Below are 15,799 nucleotides of genomic sequence, written 5' to 3' on the forward strand. Positions count from 1 at the left end.
ATCAGACTGACTCTCTCTCTCATCCACAGTCTGGAGTGCAGCTGACGCTGGTCAATCCAACACACCTGAGGTTGATTAGCGTGCCTTTATTAACTGGCTGCTTACGGCCCGTTAGCGCCGGTACTTTGTGGTTACTGCTGTTCCTCACGCATGACTGTCCTTCTCGTCTCACTTGCTAAACCCTCCTGTTTTTGCTCGTGCATCTTACAGGTTTGCCTGTTTATCCAGCGCCGACTAACGCTTGCAGTTTATCATTTTGTGTTTCTGTTTTACTTCATTCTTGAAGTATGTTTCCTAGCTTCGTCTAGAGATTTATTTTTGAACTTTGCTCTTTTATTTTTTATCTTATCTGTCAGTATTATTCCCAGTCTTTACTAGCGCTTTTGGTTTAGTTTTGGTATTTATCTTAGTAGTTTTTATGGTGTGTTTTTGTGCTCCACCATCGCTTTATGTTTTTGTGGCTACATCCTCCTTGCGCCCAGAATAAAAGAATACATTTTGTCTACAAACAATATGTCTCTGCATCCTTGGGTTCCATCTAATTCAGCTCCTAACAGTATTGCTCTGCTGAGTAAATGAATCACTATAGCTGCCAATATGGAAGATTATTTATATATTTAAGAACATATAATTTCCTAAACAGGTAGCAAAATGACACCACAAAAAGTGAACTAGCAGCAGGACTCAGTTAGTATTTTATTAATTTAAAAATGAATTAACTATAAAGAGTAACATGAGAGTGGATTTTTCACAAGAGTTCACCAAAAACTAGAAATTGGGAATGCTAGTTACAATCATTTTGTTATTTTTAAGATGCAGAAGAACGAGGTGGCACCGTGCAGTGAAAAAAGGGATATTTATTGATAAAAGAACAAAAACCCAGAGCAACTTTTCTATGAAGAAAACAAAACAAACTGCTGAAATCCAGCAAAACGCTCACAGAAAATCAGCCAAAAAAAAAAAAAACTAACCAAAGTAATATTAACAATAATAACGATAATAATAATAAAAAAATGAAAGAATATGAACAGTTAGTAAATAAATAAATAGAAAAAACTATGTACATATAGGGAGTCATCTTTAAAAAAAAAATAACAGTTTAATCACGAATTGGAAAAAATAAAATTAGTCTTATGTGGCGTGACATAATGGAGCCAGTATTCCCAGTATGAAGTACATTTCTCTAGTTTATCATTTTGATAAAGCTGTTATCTCCTGTGTTTTATAAATGTCCATTGTGATTTCCATCCATTTCTTCAAAGTTGGGCTCTCCTGTAATATCCATTTCCTGGTAATGCTCTTTTTACAAACCACTAGTAGGATATTCATGAAGTATTTCTCTTTTTTCAGCCAATCCTGAGGTGCGATGTGTGAAAAACAGGATGTTACTTTCAAGGGGTGATTTGAAAATATCCTGTAGAGCTTGGTGTATCTCTTTCCAATAGTCCTTTATGGCAGAGCAGTCCCAGAAAACATGCTAGTGGTTTGCCTTTAGATTCCCACAATTTGTCCAACAGGCAGGGGAGTTGTTATCATACTGAGACTTCTAAGAAGGTGGAATAAAACTTTCCCAGCCAAACTCTCCACTTGGGTGAGCTGCTACAAGTCCATTGATATCTCCATTTTATTGTCCATTCTTCCTCAGATATAGTTATCCCTCCTTCCTTCTCCCATTTTGTTTTAATATATGAAGTTAAATATGATTTCCTATACAAACATGAAACACTTCTATCAATAATTTCTGCATTGTAAACTTTTGTAAATAGTTCAATTAAACATATGCTGGTCTTTGTTACATTTTTCACCTTCATATTAACAAAATGCCGCAACTGCAAATATCGATAGAAGTTTTGTTTTTTTAATAAATGTGTCAAATTTGTCACTGACAGTTTAGTTAGGTTTTGTCCTCTGTGTTTGTTTTTATTTTCTGTAAGCGCTCTTATTTTGGTTCAGTTTCCTGCTTGTCTCTCTGAGAGCTGTTTCCCCTCAGATGCGGCTGATTGGCACCTGGCCACACCTGGACTGTCAATCAGCCGGTTGCTAATTAGACCTGCTTTGCCCTCCAGTCAAGGCTAGAGTAGTGTTGTTGTACTGGAAACTAATTTACAAACACAACTTCATCACACACAATACTCCACTATGGAATTGTTCTTATATTAAAATGAGAAACAAATCCATCTTTGTACAGCAATGGTTTGAAAAAGGCATTTGGTCGCTTATGCACTTATTGAGTGAGAAAAGTATTTTATGAATTGAAGATTTCATTAACTACATCCTGCAAATAAAAATAATTACTAAAAATAAAAGGCTTTTGTAAAAAACATTCTAAATACAGCATACCATCTTTTGTAATTATTTACTATTTCTTCAATAGTATATTAAAAAAAAATAGAACTTGAAAGTTTCCAATCTTCCAAAGGCAAAGGGGTTCATTTTGGAAAAAAAACAACCCCGGAATTGACCACTTAAAATCATTTTTAGGATATTGAATTGCAATTGAAGACAACACTTGTTCGTTCTGTGATTGGGAAACAAAATAAACTGTTTATTTTATGAATGTATGCAAAGTAAATCTATGTATAATATTGGCTTTTGCCAAAACGACAAACTTTGATTGATATTGATATTGTTTTGGGGATGTTAAAAAGAAAAACAACCATAAAAATGTTTCAAACACAATACTGGATTTATTTGATATTTCCACAAATGTAAGTTTGTAAAAAAAAAAATCCCTTCACAAAAATAATCTGCCATTTTCTCTCACGTTTATATTACATAAAGGTCTGGGGACATACATATAAAACAATCACAACACAATCATAATAATACAGAGTAATAACGATAATGAATAGAATAGATTAAAGAGACCCAGCAAATGATTCATAAAGTCACACATTTTAAAATTGTATAAAAGACAACTGTTTAAATGATGTATGAAGTAAATAATAATATGCTTCCTGAAGTGGTCCAGGAGATGTTTCAGATGTGAACCAGTACATATGTATATCATATAAAGGTGATAATCTATGGGGTTATCAACAATTACAAATACAAATATGTAATTCTTCAATATTTCAAACGCCTATAAAAAACTATTATGAATAAGTCTAAAATTGTATTATGCATATATATACAAATAAAATGTTTTTTGTATATAAAATATGTCTTGTACTGTTTACACTCACATTTTCGATCAAATTATTTTGTTCAATATTTAATAAAAGTACATTAATGCATGTACTTGATTGATGTGCTGATGTTGTTAGAAAGTCAAAATGAAAGTCTGGACAGTTTATTTCAAATCCTGCAGTTTCATTTGCTGCTGCTGTTCTCACCAGCACACTTGTGTTTCTTACACTGCTACTTAGAAGACAATCTTTCACCACACACACTGCAACTCAACACTTTCTCTCCTGGGTGTCTTCTCATGTGTCTTACAAGGGTTGATCGTCAACAAAAGCTTCTGTTGCAGATTGAACAGGAATGTGATTTTTCGCCAGTGTGTGTTCTAGTGTGTCTTTTCACATCCTGACTTTGTGTGAAACCTTTACCACAGGTTGAACAGGAAAAGGTTTTTCACCAGTGTGTGTTCTCATGTGTACTTTCACAGACTGTCGATTTAAAAAATCTTTACAACAAATTGAACAAGAAAAAGGTTTTTCTACACTGTGTATTTTCATGTGTTCTTTCAAACTCTGACTTTGTGTAAAACCTTTACCGCAGATTGAACAGGAAAAAGGTTTTTTGCCAGTGTGTGTTCTCTTGTGTACTTTCAAATGTTCCTTCCTTGAAAAAGATAAGCTACAGATTGAACAAGAAAAAGGTTTTTCTCCACTGTGCATTCTCATGTGTACTTTCAAATACTTACTTAGAACAAAACCTCTACTACAGATTGAACAGATAAAAGGTTTTTCTCCAGTGTGCGTTGTCATGTGTACTTTCAAATTGTGACCATTTGTAAAACCCTTACCACAGACTGAACAGGAAAAATGTTTTTTGCCAGTGTGCGTTCTCATGTGTACTTTCAAATGTTGCTTCCTTGAAAAAGATAAGCCACAGATTGAACAAGAAAAAGGTTTTTCACCGGTGTGTGTTCTCATGTGTTCTTTCAATTTGTGAGTTTCGACAAAACCTTTACCACAGATTGAACAGATAAAAGGGTTTTCACCAGTGTGTAATATTGTGTGTTTTTTCAAACTCTGCTTTTCAACAAAACCTTTACCACAGATTGAACAGACATAAGGTTTTTCTCCAGTGTGTATTCTCATGTGTCTTTTCAGATTACGACGGTATTTAAAGGTTTTGTGACAGTGAGAAGATGTGAAGTGAGTGTTGTCAGTGTGACATGTCTTATCATCTTTAGAGTCTTCATCATCAGTGTCAGGAGAGTGTGACGTTGTGTCCTCACTATCTGATAGTGGAGCTAAGAGCTTGTCTGCTTGTGATCCTCCACAGTGGTCTCCATCAGCTTCTGTTGTCATGTGTTGTGTTGAGCTGCTGCTTGGAGGCTCCCCCCCTCCCCTCTCCTCACTTTCACCTTTCACCTCATCATCTTCACTCTTCACAGGGACACCAGTCACTGGGAACTCCTCCAGTCCTTCAAGATGATCTCCCTCTGGACTGATGTTGTGTTCCTCCTCTTCCTCTTTAATGTGGGGCGTCAGTGAGTCTTCCTCTTCCTTTTTACAGGGAGGTGTCTGTGTCAAAGAGGAAAAGGAGACGCCAGAGGGTCCGTGGAGCCTGGTCTTCCTCTTCGATGGATCCTCCTTCACCATCCTGAAGCTACACTCCTGTTTTTCAGGCAGAACTTGTTTTTCACAGACATCTGCAGGACACAAAATGACAAACATGCTTGCGAAATGTCCAGATTCAGACAGTAAGTTCACATGAACTTAAAAAAAACAAGATATTATATGAATTGGCCTGAAAACCAGCACACTGCTCTTCACAACATTATTAAGAGGAAAATAAGACCACTTTTTACGAGGGCTGGGCAATATGGCCTAAAATCTTTATTGCAATAAATTCCCTTTAACCTGAGTGCAGCTGGGATAGGCTCTAGCGCCCTCTGGGATTTTGATGTCAGTTACTGATGTATAAACTTGGAGAAAAGATTAAGTCGTTTACAGTGGAAATCTGTATTCTGCATTGTTGTCTCTGTTATGACGCCATCTTGTGGTCGAGTTTGCTCACTGCGAGTGCTCTGGTTTGAAAGTGTATTTCCTTTTCCTTCGTGCCTTGAACCCGAAGTAAGGTTTCGTCATTGATCTCGCCAAGCAACGTTTGTAAGTGTAACCGGGGATTTCCACTGGATGTGGAACGGTAGCGCCACGGCAACAGACTCGATCCGTTTTTTGTTTCAGAGTCAATGTGTCAGTTTCCACCGCCTGGCTTCTATAAAAGGTGAAAAAAGAACAATCCAAACACAAGCACAGACGAAGCAGAAACAGACTGCTTTTTTATACTGTTAATCCTGCTAAAGTGATTTGGGATCCTGAAGTGAAACCCAAGGGTATTTTGGGAGGTCACTTAAACATCCAAAGCCTAGTTCCCAAGTGTGATGAAATCAGATTATTACTGTCCGAGTCTAATCTTGATTTTCTATGCATAAGTGAAACGTGGCTGCATGATAACATTTTAACCAGCTTAATCAGTGTTCTGGGATATAAATGTTTTAGAAGGGACCGAACTGTGGGAAGGGGAGGGGGGGGGGGGGGTACAGATATATGTCAAAGACTTACTTAATGCAAAGGAAATTCCCCTGACTGCTGATATATCTACTGAATGTTTATGTATCAATGTCACACTATCACAAAACATGCAGTTCAATGTATTGGTGGTATACAGCCCTCCATCTGCGTGCGCTGCAATGCTATGCGAAGACTTAGATGTACTGTTTAAGAATTTTAAGAATAACAGTGAAGTACCTGTCTTCGGACACTTCAACTTAAACTGGCTAGACAAACACTACAGAAAAAAAATAAAAGAACTCACATGGGGCGGCATAGCTCGGTTGGTAGAGTGGCCGGGCCAGCAACTTGAGGGTTGCAGGTTCGATTCCCGCTTGTGCCATCCTAGTTACTGCCGTTGTGTCCTTGGGCAAGACACTTTACCCACCTGCTCCCAGTGCCACCCACACTGGTTTAAATGTAACTTAGATATTGGGTTCCACTATGTAAAAAGCGCTTTGAGTCACTAGAGAAAAGCGCTATATAAATATAATTCACTTCACTTCACATCTAAACATGACTTTAGTCAGAAGATAGAAACCCCACATGTATCACTAAAAACACTCAGACACTAATTGAGTATCTTGAGTAATCTTCACAAACAAGCCTGACAGAATCATAAAATCTAGTTACCGGCTTGTTAGATGATAATCTGACATTAGCTGCAAGAAAACCCACAAAGAAACGTCTGACGAGGTTTAAAAGTCAAGATCAGAAAACTTTTAAACTTGAGATCCCTCACCAATCAACAACTGCATTTGAAAACAAATTAAAGGGTCTTACTTGAGACGAGCTCCAACAACATGGCCACGTACACGCCTGTTGTAATCAGCTAATGTCTACTATCGGACACATTATTGATCAATATATTAGAAAGCGAAAAAATTATGATATCCGGAAATTAATGAAAATAAGAGATTATGCCTCAAAAACTTTTATCAAAACTCGTAGTGACAGATTCGAAAATATTTAAAGACTTACGTAATCAAGTAGTTAAACAGCTCGGAATGTCCCAATCAAACTATTACATCCACATGATTTTAGAGGCCAAAGGAAATGGTAAAATGATCTGGAAACTACTACACAACCTATTAAACTCAGAGGGTAACACCACCCAAACCCAATATAAACTAAAGTAGGAGACAAAATCATTACTGATTGTACTCAAGTCTCAAATGAGTTCAAATCATTCTTCATAGAATCTGTCAAAAACCTTTCCTTGGGTTTTTCCTGTCCGACTAATGATGATCAAACAACAGACATACCTGATAAACAGGACAGCTCATTTCAGCTCAAGGAGGTTAGTCAGACAACTGTCTTAAATGCCATACATGACCTAAACACCACATACTCAAAGGATATTTATAACCTAGACACAGCTTTTATTTTTTTTTTAAAATAGCGGCATCCTTATACAGCCTCTTACCCGTCTTATTAATATTTCCATTAAAACTGGGCAATTCCCAGATGGATGGAAAACTGCACAGGTAATACCACTTTTAAAATCTGGTGATGCTGGATTGACATCTAACTATAGACCCATCAGCCTTCTTCCAGTTTCATCTAAAGTCCTGGAGAAGATTGTTTCGGAACAACTAATGCACCACCTTGAGACAAATCACTATTTGAATCCCTTGCAATTCGGACTCAGACGTAACCATTCTACAGAATCTGCCACTTGTTTTTTAACTGAAAAGATCAAACATTCCCTTGACAAAGGACAGGTAGTCGGTGCAGAATTTTCAGACTTAAAAAAAGCATTTGATACAGTCAATCATAACATTTTAACTTCAAAACTAACTACTGTAAATTCAACTTATTCAAACAGTCATTGTCCTGGCTTGAGTCACATCTAAAGGGCCGTGAACAATGTGTCACCATTAATAATGTGAGATCTTCCTTCCGCAAAATTGAAGCAGGGATACCTCAGGGTAGTGTCTTGGGACCGATACTATTTAGTCTATACATCAATGACCTACCAGATGTATGCACAGATATAGATTTACAGATGTATGCGGATGACACAGTCATATATACATCTGGTAAGACCTGTACTCTAGTTGCTGAAAAGCTAAAAGCTAAATTAGACAAAATAGCATCTTGGCTGGCATCATCCTGTTTAACCCTGAACACTAAAAAGACTAACTGTCTGCTTCTCCATAAAAAAGCAACCTCAAAAAAACCTGAATATAAAAATTAATGATGAGGTCATTGAACAAGTACCTGAAGTCAAATATTTGGGCATAATCATAGACTATCAGCTGAATTTTAAAAGTCACATCAAGAAAATGTGTAAAACTCTGAAGGCCAACCTAGGCTGTTTTAAGATTATAAGAAACTGCTTAACTCTCAGCTGTGCTTTTACTTTTATGAATTCAATGATTCTTTCACACATATCTTATAGCTTAACTACATGGTCCCAGTCAGCAGTCAAGACCATTGAGTGTCTTTATTACCGTGCCTTGAAAGTCCTAGACAAGAGAATACAATATCATCGTTGCCAAATTTTAACCACATTTTAATATTTCCATTAAAACTGGGCAATTCCCAGATGGATGAAAACCTTGCCAAGTTTTAACCAAATACAATATTTTAAGTTTTACCAATGTTATTTTGTTACATACAGTCAAACTGTTTTTTACATGTTTGGATAACTCTGCTCCCCAATTGCTCTGCAAGGCCATTACAAGACTGCAAAGTGGTACCAGATCTACCACCAGAGCAATGTCAAAAGGCAACTGTTGTGTTCCATTCCGTAGAACATCTTTTGCCCAGACTGCCTTTTCAATAAAAAGACCACAACTATGGAACTCTTTACCTGACACTTTGAAAAGTATAACTGCACTTGTCACTTTCAAAAAACAAACACAATTATGGCTAGTTGAGCAGCAATCGTGTTCCCATGTTTAGTTTTTTCTAATTTTTACTAATTGGTTTTTATCTAGCCTGCACTTTGTGTTGTTATTATTATTATTGGCTTTTATCTAGTTTGCGCTTTGTATTATTTCTATTATCATTATTATCGACTCATTTTTGTCTTATTTTCATTTTCTTGTTTTAATGATGTTGGATCTGTGTTGTTGTTGTTGTTGGGGACAAGTGTTGTAAATTAGTTTTGGCTACAAACACTATGATGCATACATTGGATAACTGTTTCAGATGTCTAGGTTTTTTGGATCCGTCCCTATTTCAAATAAACCTTAATATATAATATATGTGAGTGGAATGTGTTGATGTTGGAATGGTTTGAATAGGTTAAAAAATGTGGGGATGGTGCAACTTGGACAAATGTCACTCAGGTGGGTGTACGCATGTGTGGAAGGTACGTAGACACAGAAAACTCCCCCACAAGCATGTTTGTGTGAGAGGTATTAAAACGGAGGTATTAAAACATTAGTCAGTCAATCACACAAACAGTCAATGAACTTTGCAGTCATGGATACACTGTGTGTTTATTTTCTCCGGCTGCGGCTCTCAAACTGCATACAAAAGGTCTTCTTTTGTTCGTTTGGTCTGAAAGCGTAAAAAAGCGCTGCCTCAATAGGACAAAAATAAAGCGGGTCTGGGGGCCCAAATGTTGCCATTCTTTTGTGAGTGTAGTCCTTATGTGACATCATCACGTCACCTTCATGAGGAAGCTGAGCTTGTTTCATACACGACTCCCCTCAGCCGTCTCCACTCCAACACACATGAGCAGCTAACTTAGCTAACATTAGCAGGTGACCTACGAGAAAATTCTTACAACTCTTCTTCTCTGACCTTCCCAAAGTAATAATCCAATCAATAATCACTGAACTCAACAAAAAATAAGGCATATTATTTCAACAATGACTTCCGGTGTCACAGAATTGGCTAATATAACAAAATCTGCTTTTCATTGCACAATATCAGGGAAATTGACACAAATGTAAGAGCAATATGTCATTCTTAGGAGAAGCAACATTTGTCAGGGAAAATAATGCCTTGCCGGTAAAGTCTATTCAGGTGTACTGGAGAGGACCCTAGGCCAGATAGTCGAACCTCGGATTCAGGAGGAACAGTGTGGTTTTCGTCCTGGTCGTGGAACTGTGGACCAGCTTTATACTCTGGGCAGGGTCCTTGAGGGTGCATGGGAGTTTGCCCAACCAGTCTACATGTGTTTTGTGGGCTTGGAGAAGGCATTTGACCGTGTCCCCCAGGAAGTCCCGTGGGGAGTGCTCAGAGAGTCTTATTGTGGCGGTCCGCTCCCACTATGATCAGTGTCAGAGCTTGGTCCGCATTGCCGGCAGTAAGTCGGACCCGTTTCCAGTGAGGGTTGGACTCCGCCAAGGCTGCCCTTTGTTACCGATTCTGTTCGTAACTTTTATGGATATAATTTGTAGGCGCAGTCAGGGCGTTGAGGGGATCTGGTTTGGTGGCAGCAGGATTAGGTCTCTGCTTTTTGCAGATGATGTGGTCCTGATGGCTTCATCTGGCCAAGATCTTCAGCTCTCACTGGATCGGTTTGCAGCAGAGTGTGAAGCGACTGGGATGGGAATCAGCACCTCCAAGTCCATAGTTCTCGCCCGGAAAAGGGTGGAGTGCCATCTCCGGGTTGGGGAGGAGATCTTCCCCCAAGTGGAGGAGTTCAAGTACCTAGGAGACTTGTCCACGAGTGAGGGAAGAGGGAATCGTGAGATCGACAGGCGAATCGGTGCGGCGTTTTCAGTAATGCGGACGCTGTATCGATCCGTTGTGATGAAGAAGGTGCTGAGCCGGAAGGCAAAACTCTCTTTATTGGTCACTCTACGGTCCATCCTCACTTATGGTCATGAGCTTTGGGTTAAGACAAGATCACGGGTACAAGCGGCCGAAATTAGCTTCTTTCGCCGGGTGCCGGGGCTCTCCTTTAGAGATAGGGCGAGAAGCTCTGTCACCTAGGAGGGACGGCGTGGCACAGTGGAAGAGTGGCCATGCGCAACCCAAGGTCCCTGGTTCAATCCCCACATAGTACCAACCTCGTCACGTCCGTTGTGTCCCGAGCAAGACACTTCACCCTTGCTCCTGATGGGTGCTGCTTATCGTCTTGCATGGCAGCTCCCTCCATCAGTGTGTGAATCGGTAAATGTGGAAGTAGTGTCAAAGCGCTTTGAGTACCTTGAAGGTAGAAAAGCGCTATACAAGTACAACCCATCTATCATTTATAACTCAGAGTAAAGCCGCTGCTCCTCCACATGGAGAGGAGCCAGATGAGGTGGTTTGGCCATCTGGTCAGGATGCCACCCAAACGCCTCACTCGGTAGGATGTCACGGGGAAGACCCAGGACACTTTGGAAAGACTATGTCTCCCGGCTGGCCTGGGAATGCCTCCGGATCCCCCGGGAGGAGTTGGATGAAGTGGCTGGGAAGAGGGAAGTCTGGGCTTCACTGCTTAGGTTGCTGCCCCCGGAAAATAATGTGTTCTGGACCACTCATTCATCCTTTAAACACGCGGTCATTCAAAATAGCGACTAAACTACGAAGCTAAAGCTAGCAGGGAAAATCCATACACCCACAACACATCTCATCTGCTTGTGTTGTTGTGAACGACATCATCAATGTTGGAATAATGTACAAACAGGACAGTACTCGCAACTGTCGCCTCCACACATCGTTTTGAGAACAGCAACACACTTCCCCCTTCACAATAATAGGTCTGACTGCGCTAACAAAATAAAGGTTTTAAAAAAAAAAAGCACCTTAAACAAGCGTAATGAACTTATTGATGCATTTACACAATTATTATGCTTTGACCCAAAGTACGGGTCAAAATTGTCTAAAGATTTATTGCACAAAATAAATGTGAGCGATTCTGCATTTAATAAACAAACTGGAAATAAAATAGCATTTGCCTTGGTGCCCTAAAATATGAACCCTCCTTTAAGGCAACACTTGTCTTGACCTTAAAAAGTAAAAATTTGAGCCCTGTCTATAATGTCCCATCCATCCATCCATCAATGTTCTACCGCTTGTCCCTTTTGGACTCACAGGTGGGCGGAAGACGGGGTACACGCTGGAAAATTCCATAAAACCTTTACACTATTTATTTAAAATGTGTCCTAATTAAAATGTATCCTCCAGTTTGTGGCTATTATAAGACATATTTCAAGAGGATATGCATTTTTAGAGCATGTTTTAAAGAGATAGCATTTAAAAAAATGACTTCTGGCTATATTATATTGATCAACTAATTCTTATTAGTGAGCGGAATAGAGGCGCTCTCATTGACTCCATTGTTAGAATTAGGATAGTCAAGATTGTGCTAATGTTTGTTTAGGACTTAGAATGCATACAAAATAAAAACATGTTATTGTCTTACATATGGATTGTGAATGACAGGCAAAATTAAAAAAAATCAGATCTCCTTCGATAATTGTTCTACGTCCTGTGAAAGGGCTGATGCTGTGGTGAACGTGAGAAAATAAGTAAATGTCGGGAAAATAAAAATTTCAGCAAAAATGGCTGGCAAACGTTTTAAAACCTGCTTAGAGATTGTTTGTAGTAAACCCAGAGAGGCATGTGTGTGTTATAAAATGATGGTAGAGTTACCTTTATTATTTGGGTTTAGGGGCCATGTCATGAGGCTCGTCCACGGCCCAACTCTGACTTGTTCCACCACTGACAGTTTGTAGTACAAATGGACTGGGATATGTAACTCATCTTTAGTAGTTACATTCCACAGAACACAGACAACCACGTGGTTGCAAGACCACGTTGCAAGTAGCAGACGGAATGCATCATCCTCACAAGACAACACAACTTCTTATACACAATATATTAAGCATAGTGTTATTCATCAAATATAAAGTTAGTAAAGATGTGAGAGTAAGAAGTAAACAAACCCGTTCTGTGTAACACAACTTGATGTTTCTTGAAAACAGCGTCCAGTAGTTGATGTTGTCGCTCCTTCTCCTCTTTTGGTGGACAAAGTTCCTCCTCATACTTTGCTATCCTTCTGTGGCACATTTTCACACAAACACAACACTTTACTCTCACACTTGATCTCTACTTAGCGATGTGTTGATAACTTCTGTGTCTTCTGTTAGCAGCTAACAAGCTAAGCTAACTAGCGAGCTAAGCTAACTAACAAGCAAAGATAGCACGAGAAGCGGCACAGTGCTTCTAGCGCATCGAGACCACTTTATCCTTACATAAAGAATCACAGATGTATTTTATGCGCCGTAAATATTATAAACTGGATAACAAATAATAAGACTGACTTATTAGCGTCCTGCTCACTTGGCACACTTGACGTTACAAGGCAGTACTGCTCTCTTCTGCTGTCTTCCGTTTACACCGGAAGCTGGGAATGACGTCACAGCTGAGCGGTGGAAGAGGTAGCTCTATATAAGATATTGCCTGCTGTCACTGTTACCATGCTTTTATAACCTGTAATATTTGTTTGAATAAAATTGTGAAATAAAAGAATGTCTTTTTTTTAAAAAATAAATTCAAAGTATATCAAACAAAGCTTTAATGTTGGGGTTCAGTGGCGCCCCCGTGCGACATTCATTGCAATGACAAGAGTGAAAGTGCTAGAAATTGTAGCGATATTACTGCCTGATTCCACATGTTTTTATTGTTGTTCCCTTTTTCTCCTAGATAATCTATTTTCCTACAAAACATTAATAAAACATTCAAATATCACAGAACGTGATGTCGCACGAACTCTGACATAAAACAAATTGTAAATGCAGGAAGTGACGTAATCTTCGAGCATGCGTGGACCGATCGTGTCGTGAATTTATATCAATTTTTAAAAAGTGTGAAATATTTGCTCTCATACACAAAAGTGTCTTTCTTAAAGTGAAATCCAAATTCTATCATTGTGTTAATGATTTGAATTTATTAATTCAATCTTGGAAGATTGTACAAAATAGAAAAAGCCCTTATTATATTTACTGAAATAGTTTAAGTTTATCATTTATTTATATATATTTTATTTTAATCTTATTCGAATGGTCTCTCATTTTTACTTTTACTTTCTTTAACGGGTTTTGTTTGTAAGAGGATTGGATTTAATGTGATGTTTTTTATATTGCTGTGTAAAATATTGAAAAAACATTGACTCATATTGTATTGAAAGTACCTTAATGTGTCTAAACATTGTTTAGGTGTTTAATTGTTCAATAAGAAAATAAAATAAATACTCAGAAGTAGAACTGGTTAGCAAATAAACTCTTATGTTAACATCAATAATGTTGAAGTCATATTACATGACATTATATAAATATGTATATTAAATATAATTTGAATAGTTGGCAAGTAAACAAAATGCATTTGCCATACCTAATTGTATTATATCAATTATAACTCAACCCCACACTTTACAACATGTATTCACACTTTGTTGTGTGAAAATATTTTACACAAACTTACATTCAATTATAATAATCATTATAATAAGATATATAACAATGTGTGTTCTGGATCTAAATTAATTCATGGAAAATAAATTGATAAACAATTAATCTTTTTTACCTGGAAACTTATCTCCTTAAGTGTGCAAATAAAGTCTTGCGTATTACTTGTATTACATTTGAATAGAACCTTATTGAGCATATTAACAAGATTCTTTTAGAAAATGTGCTGAGTATGAAAAAAGTCATTTTGAATTTGCGTACAGGATGTAGAATGACGATGATCTCGACCCACCATAAAACAAAACAGGAAGATTGGAGCATGTGGAAGGAAGTTATGACTGTTATAATTTCCCACCACAAGGGGGCAATTTAGGTGTCAATATCAATGACTAGATGATCAGACCCCGACCTAAAGGCCTACTGAAAGCCACTACTAGCCACCACGCAGTCTGATAGTTTATATATCAATGATGAAATATTAACATTGCAACACATGCCAATACGGCCACTTTAGTTTACTAAATTGCAATTTAAAATTTCCCGGGAGTTTTTTCCTGAAAACGCCGCGTAATGATGACGTGTACGCTTGACGTCACAGACTGTTAGGAAATATGAGTGCTGCACACACACACAGCTAAAAGTCGTCTGCTTTAATCGCATAATTACACAGTATTTTGGAGATCTGTGTTGCTGAATCTTTTGCAATTTGTTCAATTAATATTGGTGAAGTCAAAGTAGAAAAATGGAGTTGGGAAACTGTAGCCTTTAGCCACACAAACACACGGTGATTCCTTGTTTAAAATTCACAGAGGTGAAACTTTACTATGGATCACAGCGAACATGGATCCCGACCCAATGTCAACCAACAGGTTTCGGTGAGAAAATTGTGGTAAAAAGTCTCTTCTTAGGTCAGCTTGTGCCGCCCATAAAGCAGCCGTCGACTTCCCTGAGACACTGGCGTCAACACACCCGTGAACACACACATCCGACTATCAGGTACTGTTAAACTCAATAAAACACTAGCAACACAATAGAAAGATAAGGGATTTCCCAGAATTGTCTAAGTAAATGTGTTTAAAAACATCTGAATCCGTCCCAATGCAATCGCGTTTTTTTTTAAACGTTTTTTTTTTTTTTTTTCTTGTCCGTCACTATCAATATCCTCAAACACAAACCTTGCTCCTCTCTGAGCTGCCACCTTACCGTGGTAGAGGAGTTTGCGTGTCCCAATGATCCTAGGAGCTATGTTGTCTGGGGGCTTTATGCCCCCTGGTAGGGTCTCCCAAGACAAACAGGTCCTAGGTGAGTGATCAGACAAAGAGCAGCTCAAAGACTTCTATGGAATTACAACAAAATGAACTCAGATTTCCCTCGCCCGGACGCGGGTCACCGGGGCCCCGCTCTGGAGCCAGGCTCGGAGTTGGGGCACGATGGCGAGCGCCTGGTGGCTGGGCCTGTCCCCGTGGGGCCCGGCCGGGCACAGCCTGTAGAGGCAACGTGGGTCATCCCTCCAATGGGCTCACCACTCATGGGAGGGGCCATAGAGGTCGGGTGCATTGTGAGCTGGGCGGCAGCCGAAGGCAGGGCACTTGGCGGTCCGATCCTCGGCTACAGAAGCTAGCTCTTGGGACGTGGAACATCACCTCACTGGGGGGGAAGGAGCCTGAGCTAGTGCGCGAGGTAGAGAAGTTCCGGCTGGATATAGTCGGA

General features: G+C 38.8%; 1 protein-coding gene across 1 annotated transcript in view; it reads right to left on the reverse strand.

Annotated features, from left to right (window-relative positions):
- Nucleotides 1-15,799, reverse strand: part of LOC133541802 (golgin subfamily A member 6-like protein 25) — a 245,703-nt gene that overhangs the window by 190,812 nt on the left and 39,092 nt on the right. Inside the window, exon 5 of the mRNA XM_061885401.1 lies at nucleotides 12,569-12,681. Within this exon, the coding sequence (XP_061741385.1) occupies nucleotides 12,569-12,681 (113 nt within the window). The remainder of the gene's footprint in view (nucleotides 1-12,568; nucleotides 12,682-15,799) is intronic.

This window comes from Nerophis ophidion, linkage group LG23 (assembly GCF_033978795.1).
Source record: "Nerophis ophidion isolate RoL-2023_Sa linkage group LG23, RoL_Noph_v1.0, whole genome shotgun sequence".
NCBI classification, from domain to species: domain Eukaryota; kingdom Metazoa; phylum Chordata; class Actinopteri; order Syngnathiformes; family Syngnathidae; genus Nerophis; species Nerophis ophidion.